General features: G+C 45.6%; 7 protein-coding genes across 8 annotated transcripts; 3 read left to right on the top strand and 4 right to left on the bottom strand.

Annotated features, from left to right (window-relative positions):
- Positions 1-98: 98 nt before the first annotated feature.
- Bcrpp0 lies at positions 99-1370 on the bottom strand. The gene is made up of 2 exons (XM_001549200.2): positions 1059-1370; positions 99-985 (listed from the first exon to the last, which is right to left on the bottom strand). The coding sequence occupies exons 1-2, from the start codon at positions 1230-1232 to the stop codon at positions 221-223; spliced, it is 939 nt and encodes a 312-aa protein (XP_001549250.2). The 5' UTR covers positions 1233-1370; the 3' UTR covers positions 99-220.
- A 112-nt stretch (positions 1371-1482) lies between these two features.
- On the top strand, positions 1483-3346 carry Bctrm82. Its single transcript, XM_024693668.1, has 3 exons — positions 1483-2100; positions 2147-2848; positions 2909-3346. Exons 1-3 carry the CDS (start codon positions 1616-1618, stop codon positions 3276-3278), a joined length of 1557 nt encoding a protein of 518 aa, XP_024549454.1. The 5' UTR covers positions 1483-1615; the 3' UTR covers positions 3279-3346.
- A 645-nt stretch (positions 3347-3991) lies between these two features.
- On the bottom strand, positions 3992-6765 carry BCIN_06g06310 (hypothetical protein). The gene has a single exon (XM_024693667.1). It carries the CDS (start codon positions 6498-6500, stop codon positions 4095-4097), a length of 2406 nt encoding a protein of 801 aa, XP_024549453.1. The 5' UTR covers positions 6501-6765; the 3' UTR covers positions 3992-4094.
- A 13-nt stretch (positions 6766-6778) lies between these two features.
- Bchem12 lies at positions 6779-8489 on the top strand. Its single transcript, XM_024693666.1, has 5 exons — positions 6779-7078; positions 7132-7173; positions 7242-7777; positions 7833-8223; positions 8276-8489. The coding sequence occupies exons 1-5, from the start codon at positions 7024-7026 to the stop codon at positions 8344-8346; spliced, it is 1095 nt and encodes a 364-aa protein (XP_024549452.1). The 5' UTR covers positions 6779-7023; the 3' UTR covers positions 8347-8489.
- On the bottom strand, positions 8306-9471 carry Bcfcy1. Its single transcript, XM_024693665.1, has 6 exons — positions 9085-9471; positions 8929-9015; positions 8793-8866; positions 8697-8717; positions 8472-8642; positions 8306-8416 (listed from the first exon to the last, which is right to left on the bottom strand). The coding sequence occupies exons 1-6, from the start codon at positions 9163-9165 to the stop codon at positions 8371-8373; spliced, it is 480 nt and encodes a 159-aa protein (XP_024549451.1). The 5' UTR covers positions 9166-9471; the 3' UTR covers positions 8306-8370.
- A 257-nt stretch (positions 9472-9728) lies between these two features.
- BCIN_06g06280 (hypothetical protein) lies at positions 9729-12453 on the top strand. Of its 2 annotated transcripts, XM_024693664.1 has the most exons (5): positions 9729-10144; positions 10338-10491; positions 10545-10614; positions 10702-11541; positions 11595-12453. In XM_024693664.1, the coding sequence occupies exons 2-5, from the start codon at positions 10456-10458 to the stop codon at positions 11906-11908; spliced, it is 1260 nt and encodes a 419-aa protein (XP_024549450.1). In that variant the 5' UTR covers positions 9729-10144; positions 10338-10455; the 3' UTR covers positions 11909-12453. The 2 variants fall into 2 exon arrangements, with proteins under 2 accessions (XP_024549450.1, XP_001549243.2); XM_001549193.2 differs by lacking the exon at positions 9729-10144 and having other exon boundaries at positions 10149-10491.
- A 97-nt stretch (positions 12454-12550) lies between these two features.
- Positions 12551-17855, bottom strand: Bcnup159. The gene is made up of 3 exons (XM_001549192.2): positions 17503-17855; positions 16770-17445; positions 12551-16719 (listed from the first exon to the last, which is right to left on the bottom strand). Exons 1-3 carry the CDS (start codon positions 17614-17616, stop codon positions 12971-12973), a joined length of 4539 nt encoding a protein of 1512 aa, XP_001549242.1. The 5' UTR covers positions 17617-17855; the 3' UTR covers positions 12551-12970.
- Positions 17856-17877: the final 22 nt, after the last annotated feature.

Raw genomic sequence — 17877 nt, 5'->3', positions numbered from 1 at the left:
GACTAAATGAAGAAACAGCGACGAACCTTTTGGAAATAATAGACTTGTGATTTTCACATCACATTTCATTGTCATTCCACGATACACATGCTTTGGCTTGTTAAATTTTTTCATTTTTCCAGAGTCAAGATACTTGGATGACAACTAGATAATCTTGATGTTTTCTTATATATCCTTTCAGACATACACAGAATTCATTTCAGATATATCATTGGCGAATTTAGTCGAACATTCCTCCGAATCCCTCATCAGCGGACTCCTCAGCCTCGGACTCCTCCTTCTTGGCCTCCTCAGCAACGGCAGCTGGGGCAGCCTCAGTAACGGCAGGTCCGGCACTGGCGTAGGCCTCTGGGTTGGCAATTCGGTCCTTCAACTCATCAATCTCAGACCAGCTGTAGTCGGTTGAGATGGCAACGGCCAAAACCTTCTTGTAGCTGTTGACAACAGAGTGCATAACAGATGGAAGGGTTGGGAAGTTGGCAGCCAAGGAGATAGCAGCGATGGTGGTGATGGCACTGCTGAAAGCCTTGAGAAGTTGGGCCTCTTCGATGTCGAGAACACTTGGTGGGAAAGTGTTACCAGCATCGTAAACTTGGGAGATACCCATACCGTATGTGAACGGAGAGATGTTCAACATGTTAAGAAGGGTAGCCTCGGAAGCTCCGACCTTGGAACCAGCCTCAACGAGCTTCAAGTCTGCGGTAATTTCAATGGTACCACGGGCAATCTTGGTTGGGACACCGAGAGCTTGGAAGAAAGAGGTCTTTCCTGGTTCCATACCGGTGTTACCGGCTGGGACGTAGACATCAGCTGGGGCAACGGCACCAGCTCTGGCTGGAGCAGCAACCTTGTTGTCGAGAATCTTGTCACGGATGGTCTTGAGGTCTTGGTTGGTGAAAACGAAACCGACGTTACCCTTGACGAAAGGAAGGAGACGCTCGTATTCTGGGTTGTCGTTGACGAAGCCCTTGACAGCACGGCGGACCTATTCAAACACAAAAATTAGTTTTCCGGGTGTGCGAAGGACAGCAGAATTCATCAATTTCGAGTAAACGTACCATGGTGTTCTTTCCCATCAAGACAACACCCTCACCACGGAGAGATCCACGGATCTCGTGCATCTGTTGAGAGCTGACATTGTCGACGGTGACGATGAAGATGGACTTGTACTCCTCGAGTAAGCCCTTGAGCTTATCGAAGTAGCCGGCCTTGTTTTCGGATTTGCCCCCCATATCTTCTTATTTGTGAAGTTAGGTGATTTAAGGACAAATTTATTATGTTAGAGTTGAGGATTTGTTCTTCGTGGAAGAATTGTGATTGTCGCAAAGTAAATCAAAATTCGAAAAAAAGATCCATTTGATGAGTTTGACGAATTGTTAGAATGTGGGAGCCGCTAGTGCTTAGCGCCATATGGCATGCGAAAATATATTTTGATTGGTTGAGAAGCTCAGACCCTTGTCGATAAATAAATTCGAGATATTTGGTCAAATATTTTGGATTTTTTGGGCATTTATTGATATTTTGATATATGGATAGCCACTTCGAGGAAGGAAATATATCGCCATCTAGAAACCATTTACTTAATCCGGGGGACAAGGCAGTCTATCACAAAAAGATGTCGAAACTCAGAGCACCATACCAATGTCTCAAGCAATGTGGTAACTATCTTGTAGCAGCTCGAGGCTCAAGCATAGACACCTTTGACATTAAAGATGGTTCGTACCTTTCAACGTGGAAGTCTCCAGTGCCAGAAAGTACGAATGCATTGAAGGCAGCCGGGGAAGAGGCGCAAACGAAAAGTGAGGAGAAGAAACCAGAAGCATCTACTCCAGATGCCCCATTGGAATCGTCAACCCCGCCAGCAAAGAGACGGAAGGTATCCGTTAGCGAGGAAAAGGAAGAGAAGACTGTTGTCGTACAGCAATTGAAGAAAAAGGCGAAGAATACAGCACCAAAGATCATTGAACCTTCACCCATTACTGCTTTGGCTATCACCCAAGACCTTCAGCACGTGATTGCAGTTACAGGCGAGGACAAAACTATCAGAGTGTTGGCATGGGAGGATACAGTAGGCAAGGAGTTAAAACAGATCAGTGATCGGTAGGGATTTCCCCCTTTCATAAGTGACTCTGACTGACAATTTTAGTACTATGCCTAAACGGCCTTGTGCTCTTGCTACCACCGATGACTGCAGTACCATTATCAGCGCTGATAAATTTGGAGATGTGTATTCTCTTCCTCTCATTCCATCCCCTTCAGTTCCATTCGCTAAAGAGGATGTTTCTACCGAAAAGCAAGCTCCAAAAAAGTTTCAGCCTTCAGCAAGTGCCTTGACAGTACATTCCGTACGCAACTTAAAAGCACTTGAGGCTCAAAAGAAGCAGACCAACAAAGTGTCTGAGAAAACTGGTCCAGATTTTGAGCACAAACTTCTCCTTGGACATGTTTCTATGTTGACGGATATCCTGGCGGCTTCCGTGTCAGGTCGCCACTACATTCTTACAGCTGATCGTGATGAGCACATTCGTGTTAGTCGTGGAATTCCTCAATCGCACGTCATTGAGGGATTCTGTCTCGGGCACATTGAATATGTCAGTCGTTTATGCATTCCTTCTACAAGACCAGAAACTCTTATTTCTGGTGGTGGAGATGACGACCTGCACGTTTGGAGTTGGCTCAATGGATCTTTACTATCTAAAGTAAATCTCAAGTCTGAAGTTGAAGCATTTGGCTCAGAAACTACCAAAGATGAACCCGAGGCCGAGTCTAAAAAGGTTGCAGTGACGGGAATTTACCACGCTAGAGATGAAGCATCTAATCAAGATATCATCGTAGCTACATCTGAAGGGCAAGTTTCATTATCCTCCCCACAGAAGGCCAGACTGAACTCAAGCTAACAAAATCTCAGTGTTCCCGCCGCCTTCATTTACACTCTTACGCCTTCCAACCAACTCATCCATACCCAAACCATCACCCTACCAGGCAATGCGCTCTCTTGTACCCTCAGCAACCCCACCCCCTCATCTTCTTTCTCTCTCATAATCTCCATCGACAACATCCACGAATCCGGTTCCATCACGGCCGTGAAGGACATCAACTCACCCGTCGCAAGTCCTCTACAATTTTTCAAATATGAAAATGAGAAATTCGTCAATGTGCAATTGGAAGGATTTAAATCGCAAGATAGCGAGGGAATACTGGATGAGGAGAAGAAGAATAAGTTGGGTAGTCTCCTGTATAATGTTGGAAATTTGAGAAAAATGGAGGATGAGGAATAAATCTACACATGTTTGTTAGCTACCTAACTTGCTAAACAATTGAATGGAAAAAATACCCAGACCATACATATCTTGACATCATACACAATTAGTCCAAGAACGAAACATAATGATTACCATCCCCCCACTAACTTCAAAACTCTCATTCCATATATATATTCACTCTCTCCCACCCCAAAAATAAAGTCCTCACCATTCGCGAAATTCACCCCTCCCCTCCCCTCCCTTCCCCACCAAAAAAATCACTTCCTCTATTTCCATCCACCAAAAAGGCAAAAAACCAAGTTGTGTATGGGAAAATCCTCTTTGATATGAGGATTTTATTACTAGCAGAACCCTTCGTAATGGGGTCAATTCTGTCCGTAATATATCAAACATCCCACCCATCCGAAGATGGTTAAAACGCAGTGTATATATAAGTCAGTTGAGTAGACCACTGCGCCAGGTCGTACGATGAGATGTTTGATGGGAGAAATGAGAGAGTTGGGGGATTTGTATGGCGGGTGGGTTTGTGGAGGGTGACTGGATAGATGGACGAGAGTGAAGTGTAATGTTTGTATGGCATGATGTGCATTTTTGGTTTGGATGTTGGATGTTGGGGATTGGGTGCGATGGTGAGGGTTAGATGTGAGATTTACAGAGGCGACAAGGTTTAGATCATTGTTAACAAGTGAGATGGGAAATGGTATTGGGATATGGTATTAAGATGTTGTTGGGAAGTTTGATGTGACCTTTTAATTATCTACGAAATGGCTATGGGACGTCTTTAGACTCCTGGGTATAACGTGCACTATTGAAGTGACAAAGCTTTATATACTACACAATATAGCCTTCTTTCTTCTTCTCAAGTCTGATTTTAAGTTTTTGCCTCCATTTAGCCACCGCCTTTCTCACTGCATCCGCAATCTCTGGACCTTCCGCCTCTTCGATAACATCTAGAACCCATCTCACTCTTTCTGTTCGACCCCACTTTTCATTCCTCACATCCGCAATGATGCCCACTTGTGTAATTGCCCTTGAGATTTCCGGCGTCGGTTTAACCTTATGCGCACGAAGATAATGCCAGCATTGTGTAACATTACGAAGAGCTTGCCTGGGATGCTCGACATTATGATGTGCAAACGCTGTTGCCATTTCGTGTATAAGTTCGACTCGTGCACGTGAAAGACTCTTTGGTGATGGGGCCTTTCTTTTCCATTTGGGCATTGCTGCGTAGATTGGAGCGTCCAATGCGGCCCAGATTCCTTCGCTTCCGTGATATACCATCGTGGCGAACAAAGTCGCACAATTCTCGGGCTCGACCTCGCCTATGCAATGTTGCATGTATATATTATACGCCGCTTGGAGATCTACGAAAGTCGTTGTGTTGACGAGATCTGCCAGGACATTGGAATTTATCCGCAAATTGAACGTTTTTGATTGCCTTAGCACTGCGTGTATGTGGCCGAACGCTTGTATATCTCGGAAAAAACCAAATAGATCTTGTATCTTCTCGTCGCTCAATTGCCCGTATTCTTGTAAAGTCCACAGAAGCCACCCAAAGGATGAGGGAGAATGAAGGGACTTGATCTTGAAAGTGTCGATAACGACATCGCTGTTTGTTAAAGCGCCCTGACTAGCCCAGCGATTTAAAACAAGCTCAGACATCTGGCGCCAAGTCAGAACATATTCCTTGGTTTCTAGATTGAATGGGCTAAGATCCTGTTGCTGCAATATTTTGAATGTCTCCGTGAATATTGAATTGTCAATATTCTTCAATCTGGAAAGCACAAAAAGCCAATTCAATCGTGCCCTGTGGGATTGAGCAAGGTAGTCTTTGAGTCCCGCAAGACTCTTTTGATTCCAGAAAGCTATGGAACAGATCACTTCCGAATGAGATCTGGTCAGAATAGAAGTTATCTCTTTAGGTAGATTGGTTAGAGTTTGGCTCATTACATCAATGGAGTGACTGTGAGGCAAGAATATTCTTTCTGCAGCCCTCAATTCTGTGCTGGCAGTGGAAAGATTTGTAGAAGCTTGAATTAGGATTTCCCGAACGTGCTTCAATAGTTCAGATGTTTCCTTGCCTCTATTGGACCATATTAGCATTCGGAGATGGTTGAAGTTTCGTTGTGAGGATATCAAAGATGCCTCTGATTTCGTCAAGATTTGATCTCTATTTGTGGGAGCATTCGTTTTTTGGAGCCAGCTTAATGACCACTTATTGAGTATAGACAAAATGTTGTCTAAATTACTGCCCAATTGAATTGCAGATAACGAAGGAAGGATCTCAGAAACCAGAAGTTGTGTTTCGCTGGTGCTTGGGAGATTTGCAAGTAACGACAAATATTCTGCCATGACTTTCGAATCAAAATCGGCGGGCGTGAGAACTTTACAAGAAACGATACCATCCCAGACTTGTCTATAAAAGGCAAGCAATTTCTTAGCTGCATCAGCACCTCCCCCACAAAAATTATCATCCGTCTTGGGAATTTGTCTATTAGAACTTTTAGTGTTGGAGTGAGAACCGCTATGAATATCCACGAGAACATTGGTAACAGTTCGAAGTGAGTTGGACAGCAGATCGCTAGTAACTAGTCCAAGAGTAAGACTCTGTTGGAGTCTTTTACCAAACGATACACAAAGCTTTACAGCCTTTTTCGGTCCGACCAACTGTTGATGCCGAACCTTCTTCTTTTTCGTATTCCAGTCCCCTTCCAACTCAGTAGATTCCCGATGGTTAAGCTCTATTGCCATTTCGAAATCATGAAAATGGTCTTGGATATGCCTTTCTTGTCGCAAGATATCATAGGCTTTCTCAGTCGTTTCTTCCGCAATTACAGGCTCCGTGGAAACACCTACAGGTTCTTCGGGCATGGGAGTCCAATTCGTCAACCAGGATGGTAAAGCTGGCGGATGCCTTGATTGTTCATTAATTCGAGGCGTTGGAGCCTTCCACTGCGATTCTATTTTCTCTGGCCCCCATGACGAGCACCACAGAGCCCCCGGATCGTACATTGAAGCCTGTGTCATCTCTGTGACATGCGCCATCCTTCTCCTCCCCAATCTCCTCCGGCTTTCCAACGGGCCAGGCACTGAGCTCCCATGTCGACGTATTGTATTCGAAGCACCACAGAAGCGTTGGAATGCACTGTAAAGATCCTCCTCAGAGACCCATACACATTCAAAGGATGTTGTGAGATGTTTGAGCCTTCGACAGGAAGTCGATGGGCGAGGGAGCATCGCTCGTTGAAAAATATGCCAGCCGCGTTAATGCTTTGCGATTCGACATTGGTGAGGTATTGAAATCAGGTCTTCTTGGAGCAGAATGGCATGCTCTATATTCTTCATGGGCAAGATATGACACAGTGAGAATGACTTGAGTGGAAGCTTTATCACCACAGTTTGCGTATCATTAATTCGTACACCGCGAATGATAGTTGAAATGCAACGGATCAATAGTTTTTCCAGAGCTCTCTCGTCCCTGTCAACTTATTTTGTGGATCTCGAAGCTCACGTTTGGTGGGGTGAAAATGAAACCCCGAAGGGACCATGGGAATTAGGCCATGGTAATAGTAAGAAAATAAATAGACCAAGGTTCACATAAACCTTATACTTCCATCACATTTCTTTTAACTTCTCCTCGGATTTATTATTGCCAAACTCTTTTGATTGACGCAATCTAGGACGTTCATACTTTGTACATTTGTGGTGTTTTTCGGCAGAAGATTCCCCTCAGTCAGTTTGAGATACAAATTAGTACACCATGGAGCATCAATTTGAGCCATTACAGAACGATCTCATCCTGAGAACAGCATGGGGTAGATGCTATGATTCCTAAGCCTTTGGAGTGCTGATTGCTAACGAAGTCTAGGTCAAAAGGTTGAACGTCCGCCAATGTGGGTGATGCGTCAAGGTATGGCCAACGTTTGAAGTAAATGAGAATCATGAGATTGAGATAGCTAACATCTGGAAATCTTACAGCTGGACGTTACCTACCCGAATACCATGAAGCAAAAGGAAAGAATGACTTCTTCGAATGCTGCCGCTCTCCAGAGATTGCTTCGACATTAACTCTCCAACCCATTGAACGTTTTGCCGGACTCGTCGACGCAGCCATTATATTTTCCGATATTCTAGTGATTCCTCAAGCTATGGGAATGACTGTAGAGATGGTTGACAAGAAAGGACCGCATTTTCCGGAGCCCCTGGAGTCACCTGAGGACGGCCAATATGAGCGAGTTTTGAACAAGAAGGTGGATGTCGCGGCAGAATTGGACTATGTTTACAAGGCAATCACTTTGACCAGACACAAGTTAAAGGGAAGAGTACCATTGTTTGGATTCTGTGGTGCTCCATGGACCCTGTTATGTTACATGGTGGAAGGTGGAGGAAGTAAGTTGTTTGTGAAGACCAAGACCTGGGTTTACAGGTATCCCGAAGCAAGCAAGGCTCTTCTTCAGAAGATCGCAGAAGTGTGTGTAGAGTATTTAGCTTTGCAAGTAAAAGCTGGTGCACAGGTAACTTTATTGACCGCTCATGATTTTACTTGGTCCAAACTAATGGTTATATCAGTTGGTTCAAGTTTTCGACTCGTGGGCTGCGGAATTATCCCCATCTTCTTTTAAGGAGTTCTCACGACCATATCTTGCCTATATATCGGAGAATCTACCAAAACGCTTAAAGGAGCTCGGCCTCGAGCAAGTCCCAATGGTTGTATTTGCAAAGGGAGCTTGGTATGCCTTAGATTCCTTATGTGATTTAGGATATCAGGTAGTAGGTTTGGACTGGTTACAAGACCCCGCGGAGGCTGTTCGGATACGAGGAAACCGCCCAGTTGTCTTCCAAGGAAATGCAGACCCAGGAGTTCTATATGGAACTCGTTCCGAAATCACTCGAGTAGTCGAGGAAATGGTAAATGGTTTTGGTGGAGGAAAACAAGGATGGATTGCAAATCTCGGTCATGGTTGGTAATTCCTATTCGGCTGCTTTTTCTCAACTAATCCATTTTCTCACAGGTATCACGCCATTCGTCAACCCCGAGGATTTGAAATTCTATTTCCAAGAGATTCACCGATTAACCAAGTGATACCCAAATCGTTAAGCGTATTGATCATTCCTTGGTGTGGACCCTCTTCTCGACCCCGATATCTTCGTTCCTATGAGAAGTATTAAGTCAAAGACAGTCTTTTAGGATTAGATTGTATAACATACCACAATTCTGGCTTCTCACTGATGAACTTTTCCATCAATTCCTGGCACTCTTTGCTTTGCATGTTGACAACTTCAATTCCTCTTTGCTTCAAGTATGCTTCGCCGCCGAGGAAAGTATTGTTCTCACCCACGACGACTCGTGATATCCCGTACAAAAGACATGCTCCCGTGCTTTCCATCGTGATTAGCAAATTTCAGAGTTGTTTATGTGAATACTAAACATACCACATATCACATGGAGACAATCTAACCGTGATTTGTTAGTTTTGTGCTCTTGAATCTGGAAGTTTTGTTTGATGGCGAGGGTTTCTCTTGACATACGTTGTATACATGGTGGACCCCTTATAAGCTGAGGCAGGGAGGCGACCCGAATTCTCTAGAGCGGATGTCTCTCCCTAAGTTGCATCAGCATTTCTTTATCTGTAAGTGCCAAGCTGCAAACAATGGCAAGTCTTACATGATGAATAGCACTCCCCTTCTGGACTCTCATATTATGGCCCCGGCCCAACAATTTCCCATCTCTTGAGACTAAAGCTGCACCAATCTGATATGCATGGCATCTTGGTTAGCAATGGCTCGAGATCTGTAATGGAATGATCTTGGGAATTCATACCGGGACGCCACCTTCTTCATAACCAATCTTGGCTTCTTCGACTGCAATTGCAAAGGCTTCTTGGTCACTCAGGGAAGCCATGACTACACGTAGTAAGTGGTTTTTGATGAAGCTCGATTGGGGGAAAAGGAAGAATGAGGGGAGGGGTGGTAGATAAAGTCAGGTCTCTGATTCTAGATATTTATATTTCTAAGTCACTGCACGAGATATGATATCTCGACGAACGGAATGATCAAGGATGTTTCCCTTTCTCTGACAAATTCGATTGGTTTTATCCATGAAATTGTGAATTCCATACCATACCGGGGCGACACCGTTTGTTTAGTACGTACGATGGATTCGTACATAAAACCGAGATAATCTCACCACGTCCGACTGCCTAGGTCCAAAAAGTGGAAGAATTATGGAATGCTTATCGATAAGAAACCCACCCACCTTGGCAGATTGAGCCAGCCTTGGACAATGCAGAATCTATCTCCAACGCGTATAATGCTTGAAATATACACATATATATATACCGAACTCGGTATATAAATTGCTTGGACTTCTCTCCCGTGTATAAAATGCAGATTGAGGGTCCTATTTAGGAGGGGCACACTTTCCCATTTTCCTGATTTCCCCCAAAGAAAACATTCCCAATCCTTGTCCATTTTCGAGACCCTTCTTTGAGATTCTAAAATGTTTTGCCCGCGCTTCTTCCTTCTTCCGTCTTCTGTCCCCCTTCCCTTCCTCCTTACTAGATAAATCCCAAGTAACGAGTGCAGGGCAAAACTAAAACTAAATCCTAATACCAAGAAGAAGAAGAAGAAGAAGAAGAATTGAAAGAATCTCATTCAATCCATCCCATACCTATTTATTTAGTCCATCCAGAAAAATCTTACCTGCTTACCTTTCTTTCCCTTTCGAAATCATTCATCGCCATTTCCAATCAGTCTCCTCTCGCCCTCTTCCACTCTGAGTTCTTGAGTCTGACATCTATCTCCTCGAGAAAGAAAGCAACTCTTGCTGTTCTTCCCTCAAACTTCCCTACTGTGCGCCGAGTCGTGAACAGTGCCCAGTTGTAAGTAATTTATGGTTTCCACAATTCTAGTCATGCAGCTTGTCTATGGTGGCATCTCACTATGTGCTATCGTACCATGATGAGTTGTATTGGCATACTTATCTATGCGATTCTACGGGCCCATCATGACACTGGCTGGCTTAGTTTGACGCGACTCTCGGATGGCTAACACTTCTTCTACCACAACCTCCAGGATACCGAAGAGCCTTATTAGACGTTGTACTTAAAGCCTCTCACCGACCAGAATCACAAACCCAAACACACAAAGAAAATCAATTTAGAGAGATCTTTTCTCTACACCAACATACAAAATGGTCAAGGATACCAAGTTATACGAGCTGTTAAGTGTAAGGTTTCATTCCTCTCTCATTCGGAGAACAATGCTCACCTCAAAAAATAGGTTGCACCAACTGCCACTGAAGCAGAACTCAAGAAAGCATATAAAGTCGGGGCTTTGAAACATCATCCAGGTTAGTCAATCCCCAGATTTTCCCCTCTTGATGTCCTTTTCTTCTTTCCCTCACTTCCGAGACGTGAGTCTGACATTCAACCAACAGACAAGAATCAACACAACCCCGACGCCGAGGAAAAGTTCAAGGAAATCTCCAGAGCATACGAAATTCTCTCGGATCCCCAGAAGCGCCAAATCTATGATCAATATGGCGAAGAAGGATTGGAAGGTGGTGGAGGAGCCGGTGGAATGAATGCCGAAGATTTGTTCTCACAATTCTTCGGTGGCGGTTCTGCATTTGGCGGTGGTGGATTCGGAGGTATGTTCGGTGGTGGTGGTGGCATGCAACAACGTGGTCCACCAAAGGCCCGTACCATTCATCACGTCCACAAAGTTTCACTTGAGGACATCTATCGCGGAAAAGTCTCAAAACTCGCTCTCCAGAAATCCGTTATCTGCCCTAAGTGCGAGGGACGAGGTGGAAAGGAAGGCGCCGTTAAGAAGTGTGCTGGATGTGACGGTCATGGTATGAAGACAATGATGCGCCAGATGGGACCTATGATCCAACGTTTCCAGACTGTCTGCCCTGACTGTAATGGGGAGGGAGAGATCATCCGTGAGAAGGACAAGTGCAAGGGTTGCAATGGTAAGAAGACTACCGTGGAAAGAAAGGTGTTGCACGTCCATGTCGACAGAGGTGTTCGCAGTGGACACAAGATCGACTTCAGAGGCGAGGGTGATCAAACACCAGGAGTACAACCAGGTGATGTTGTTTTTGAGATTGAGCAGAAACCGCATGACCGTTTCCAACGCAAAGACGACGATTTGTTTTTCCACGCTGAAGTTGATCTTTCGACTGCCCTTGCTGGTGGAACCATCTTTGTCGAACATTTGGATGAGCGATGGTTGAGTGTTGAGATCCTTCCAGGAGAAGTTATCAGCCCAGGTAAGCAATAAATTCCAATGCGCCAACCTTGAATTTGTTTAACAGTCTTATAGGAAGTGTCAAGATGATCCGTGGCCAGGGTATGCCTTCATATCGCCACCACGATCACGGAAACTTGTACATCCAATTTGATGTCAAATTCCCAGAGAAGAACTGGACCACCGATCCTGCAGCGTTCGAGGCCCTTAAGACCATTCTTCCACCCGCGCCAGAAGGTACTACACCACCTGCCGATGCAATGACCGAAGTTGCCGATCTCGAAGATGTCGATGCCAGTCAACAAGCTAGAGCCTCAGGCGCCGGTGCCATGGACGAAGACGACGAAGATGGTCAAGGAGGCGAACGTGTCCAATGTGCTTCTCAATAAATTCATAGTAGTATTGGCGTTTGGCCTGGGGATTTTCTTTGTCTTTTTCTTTCTTCATACAGAGATTTTTTCATCAACCACTTTTGCATCTTTCGTCGGTTATATGATACACTATACTTGTTCTTTATGGTCTCAAGTGCGATACCATCGGCCCATTCAAAATTTTCAAGGCAAGGGCTTCTTGAATTTTGGTCATTAGCATACACGAATGACGAAATGAGCAATGAGTGGGTTTGGTTTCTGGGTGAATAGACGAGGGCTTGGAAGAACGAAGGGGCTAAGAGCCTTTGGACAACTCGGTGTGGATGGATGATGCGAACCCTAATTTTCTTGTGAGAACATGAGAATCATACATTATGAAATGGATCGAGCATCTTTTCTAAAAGTCTCATACGAACTCAGATTAAGATAAAATCAGAATTTGATGGAATCAATACACCCGAGAACCTCCGGCTGATGATCTCTTAATATGGCGTTTAGACAGCTGGGATAGATAGCATGTAGGAAAAAAAGCAGATTATGAATCATTGCTTGTGTTTTGTGGACCGCGTGATTATGTGACGGGGTGTGATGCTTTGCTTTGAGGTGACATGTACGTGCAATGCTATACGCTCCTTGATGGTCTCCCGTTCTTAAATCTAATGATGTAATTGAGCACTGTATCTACCCATTCCGTATTCTTTAGCCGAAGAAAAGGGAGGGGCCCAACATATCTCAGGCATACAAATTCTTTGACTCGTTAATCTCGTTCAATCATATCCATTAGAACGAGGCACTAACTAGTAGCTACGGTACTGGTATCAGTAATGGTATTGTTACACACAAACATCCATCTATCAAATTCTCATATCACTTCTTCGTTCTCATATCCATCCATGCTGCATATGAACAAGTTCCTAAAGTATTCTCCCCCCCCCCCCCCCCCTAATTCCATCCCATCAACATAAACATTATAAACGCCTTGTCTCATCTTTTTCTCATCCCATAGTATCTCTTAAAGGATATGCCAGGCCATACAAAAAACATACGTCACATCTCCTCATCCACCTTCTCGACTCTCATTTACTCATCCTCAAAAGGCTTAACCTTGACTCCCGCTCCTTGAACCGCTCTTCTCAATTTGTCCCTCGCTTCCCTCTTCCTCTTCGCCGCTTCACTTATTTCCGATTTCTCTTCAGTACTGTACCCACTGACCTTCTTTCTCGGGCTGGGACTTCCATAAATCGAGCCCGAACCGCTCATCATAAAAGTCGATCCGCCTAATCTTCTCGAGGCCGAACCCTTAAATTGACTTTCCGGTGTGTAGAAAAGTCTACTTGAGTTCGAGGTACCGGGTGTGTTGACTCTCATACTTAATCTATTTGTATTTTTCTGCGGCGTTCTCAAGGAGGGCGATGATTCTCGACTGGTGGTATTGAATCTCATTTTGCGCATCTGGTTTTCGAGGACATCGACATCACCGCTGCGTTTTTCTGCCATTGAAGTCATTTTGGTGATGGTACGCATGATCGCTTCGACGGTAGGAGCTGTAGTTTTCGCATTCCCGATGGAATCCTGAGATGCAATTTTAGCTCTGAGGACAGTGAGGCCTTCTTCGGCTTCAGAGAGGAGTTTTTGAAACTTCAAGTAATCTCGACGAAGATCATGTTGCTGTGCGGCTTGCTCGGCGTTGAGAGGTTGTGCTCGAGCTATCGCTACCTGATCAGGGTGTGTATGTGACTGAACCGTCTTTTTGACCTCCTCGAATCTTTGTCTTAATTTGACCGTTTCCTTCTCGATATTTTCGCAAGTTTCGATTTTGTCATCCACATCTTGAATTCTACCCATTTCGAGTTCGCGTGCTAGATCTTTTTCCACGATATAGGAAAGGGCTTCTATTTCATCTAGGGACCATGTTTCATCATCTTCAAGATCCTGTCTGCCCCTGTCTTCTTTCAGTTGCTCAGTATGCCCTTTGATGAAGGACTTCAAAGCCTTTGCATTGAGACCAAGAGTATCGATCATAGAATTTATATCACGGTATAAAATTTCTACCTGAGCCGGAATACTGTCACCCTTTTCAGGTGATTTAACATCAGAATAGGCGACAAATTCGTCCAACGTCCTCGTGGCTTCGATATCCTCTGTGAGGAATCTTTGCATCTTATCATCTTCATCATCGACGAGTGTTCTAGTTTCCTCTGCCTCTTTTCTTGCTCTGGCCTCGAGACGTCGCTGTTCCTGTGCTTTTTCTTGCTCAACAGATGTCGCAAAAGTGCTTTGCGTAGGTGTAATTGCTCGTCCCGATGGCTTTTGTGCGTTTAATAATTGTGATGCAAATCCTGGCGCACTAGCAGATCTTGACGTATCGGGGCGCATCATTCGTGGCGGAACAGCCGTTCTCACAGGGCTAGGTGACCGAGGTGATGGAGGAATTATAGGGCCTGTTGGCGGCGGTAATTTGGGAGCAGCACTAATCTCCCCGAAGAGACCCCTCGATTGTCCAAACGAGGGCGGCTTTTGTACTTTTGTGAAAGGACTGGTGTCTGCTTTGGCTTTCTGGTTGCCACCGAAGGAGTTCTGAGGTGTTGGGCTTGGCGTGACATTATTCTCAGGTGTTGGGCTATCTAGCTTTCCGAGATCCTCCCCGCTTCCCTCTTCACTAGGTTCTTTGCTCTGGTCGTCGTCTTCATCTTCTGTAAGGAAATCAGAATCATCACCTTCATCATCTGGGCCACCAGGAATATCGTCTGTTGGAGATTCAGGTGCTGGTGCTTCGGCCGGCGACTGAGTGTCTTTTTTGATTGGAGGTGGTATTTCAGTTTGAGTGGGTTTAGGCTTTAGAACAAAATCGGGTGGTAAGGGTGCATCATTCTCCTTTTCAGAGGCAGGAACATCTTTAGCTACGGATTTAGGTTTAGGTGTGAAGTCCGGAGGAAGTGGTGCATCATTCTCAGAGGCAGACGTTTCGCCAACAGTGTAGCTGGATTTACTTGTTGGGTCTGGGGGCAGAGGAGCTTCGGGCATTCTATCGCTTGGTTCTTGTTTTATCGTCACAGGTGGTGAAGAAGGAGCTGGAGGTAAAGCCGCGGCGAAGGGATTTTGGGTGGGTTTAGCCGGGGCTGCGAAAGGATTTGGAGTCGCTTTCACTTCGGTGCTTGCGAAAGGGTTTGGTTTTGTAGATCCAGAAGCGGAACCAAAAAGTCCACCACCAGTAGCGGGGGCTGTTGTGTTAAAGAATGAAGACTTTGCCGGGGCAGGGGTTGAACTTGGAGTTGCGGATTGAGGTTTTGTCTGTTCTTCTGCTTCTGAAGCGTCCATATCTGCATCTTTTGAAACAGGTGTTTGCACAGCAGGGGTCTTCTCTGCCTCCTTCAAAGCGTTACCAAAGGCTCCACCCCCAAAAAACGAACTCTTTGTTGCAGTCGTATTATCTGGCTCAGATTCTTTGGAAGTATCGGCCTTGAACGTGGAACCAATAACAAACTTACTTCCCCCGAAAGCACTTGACGAAGACTGCTGCTCGGTTTTACCGGCACCTCCAAAGAGACTGCTAGATTGTGCAGTATTGCTAGTGTTACTAGAACCAAACATTCCGCCACTAGTACTTGGAGCGTTGTTGTTAGTAGAACCAAAAACGCCACCACCAGTGGTGGGCAACGCGGCAGGTTTAGAACCAAATATACTTCCTCCGGTGGCTGGGGCAGCTGCAGCTGCGAAACCACCTTGATTTGCAAAATTAGCAAATCCTCCAGACGGCTGAGGCTTGCTTCCAGTAGCAGCACTTGAGCCAAAGACAGGCTGAGATGCCCCTAAAGCACTTGATTGACCAAAAGCTGTGCCTGTGCTTGGTGCGGCAGTATTTGTTGAACCCCATACTGATTGTCGCCCTGGCAGACCCGATTGTCCGAATGCCGGAGCGGATGGTGTGCCAAAAGCTGGCGCGCCGAAAGCTGGACCTGCTTGTGCTGCAGGAGGGGCCATTGATGGAGTACCGAAACTTGGCGTTCCAAATGCTTGACCAGCCTGACCGCCCTGGGCACCCCATGGCGACTGTGTCTTGCCCATAGCAGAGGACGACCCGAAAGCGCCTGTTCCAGCAGGAATTGCTGGTTTCCCAAATGCCGAGTTTGTAGGAGCTTGACTTCCGAAAGGTTGACTTGAAGTACTGGCAAAAGCAGGTGCTGATGTGGTAGCCTGTTGCGAAGGAGCCACCCCTTCAGCAGCAACTAGACCTGGATAAATAGTTTTCTGTCGAATCGAGTCATTGTAGATGATCCACCAAGAAGCCAAGACACCTTCGTTATTCAAAACCATAAGAGCAGGCGCGGGGTAAGGTGATTCATCGATCTCCTCATCGCCGGGAATCGGCTTCCAGATCTTCGTAGTACTTGATAGGTCAAGCGCAAAACCAATGGGAGAGGTATCCCCAAACCCTCCGCTTGATGTTGCAGGAAGCTGAGCTCTGAAAGAGTCGTCGGCCATTTCAGTCATCGTGAATACCCCTGTTACTCTGTCTGAGGGTTTATCAGTAGTTAGCGGTGCGCTCGATTTGGTGAAGAGGTTGATATCCGTGGATGCTGTCGAGCCTACTACCAGTAAATCCTGTATACTTGGGGGAAAGTCTTTCAGACGAAGCAAGAAGTGATGCGGTGGTGAGCGATTGAGACCATACGGTGGAGCAGGATCGGTAAGTTTCTGGAACGTAAAGATCGCAGGTGGTTGCCTCGTAGCCAGATGGAATTTAGACTCCGGAGCATTGCTAGGGTCGAAGTTTGATGGTGTGTGCACGAGCAAGAATACGTTGTTTTCGAGCCAAGTAATGGATGATACTTCGGCAAGTTAGTTTTTTCCTATGTGCGTAACAGCGAAGAAGACTTACCATGATCGCCATCATTTAAGCCAGGCGGCTTTGGGATCTCTGCTTTAATTTCCCCCTCTGGTGTCATTTGCACAGCACTACCATCACCGAGCCCAGCTACCAATTGTTTTCCTTTAGTGGACCATGAAACGCAGCTGACACCACTTCTTAAGACCTGACCATTGGGACCTGGCTTGAATGCGCGATCTTTAAGGTTCGCCATCATAAGGTTTCCATCCCCGGTCACAACCGCCAGAAGCTCGCCTTTCTCCCTGGTGGGATTTGGCACAAGAGCTCTCAAAGACTCGCCATTTGTGGGTATTTCGAAGGCTGTTTGTGTAGATCCATTAAGAAGGGCGTCAACGTCGTAGACTGCCAACCCTCCACCCGTCTCCGCAGATAGAATCAAATAAGCATCGTCCGCTGAAAAGGCAAGCTGCGATACCCTCATGGGCATAGGAATTCTGAGCTCAGGTTGGAAAGACTTAAAATTTCCACTACCAGTCCCCTCGAACGCCTTTTCCACCGACGCCGTTCTTGCAACAACAATAGCATCTGGACCGGCTGCTGCCAGTAACCCACGGCGGGAAGATATGCTCAGTAATGAAGATGTTGGAGGAGGTGGGTTATCGGCTGGCCATGCTGAAGGAAGTAATTGTAACTTAGATTCGCCTGCTAGAGCATGAAAGTGAAGGGCCTACGTCTGCATTAGCGACTGTAATGATCCTGTCAGATACTAAAATAATGTATATACCGTCGTTTGTATATCCTCCAACTCCGGGCCTAATTGTACACTGCGTCCTGTCGCACCACCAGTAGGGCCTCCACTAAGACTACCACCCCCTGGGTTACCAAAGCTGAATGCCATGATCTCAAAAGATGCCCCAGAATTCTAAGTGGACTGGCGATTCATCACAGAGCTCGGCGCATGGAGTAGGTATAGCGAATGATTCTGCGAAAGGAAGAAAGCGGTAGACGTGAATCGAGATCGACAGCAGGGACAATAGAAAAAGTAAATTCGAGGAGCTGTATCGAATACTCAAGCTTTGAAAATCTGCGGTGGTAAAAGCGACGATTAAAAGGCAAATGGTTCTAGCTTTCCACTTCAAAATAATAATAAAGCTCGATT

This window comes from Botrytis cinerea, chromosome 6, assembly GCF_000143535.2.
Source record: "Botrytis cinerea B05.10 chromosome 6, complete sequence".
NCBI lineage: Eukaryota > Fungi > Ascomycota > Leotiomycetes > Helotiales > Sclerotiniaceae > Botrytis > Botrytis cinerea.
This window is presented reverse-complemented; position numbering and strand designations above follow the sequence as displayed.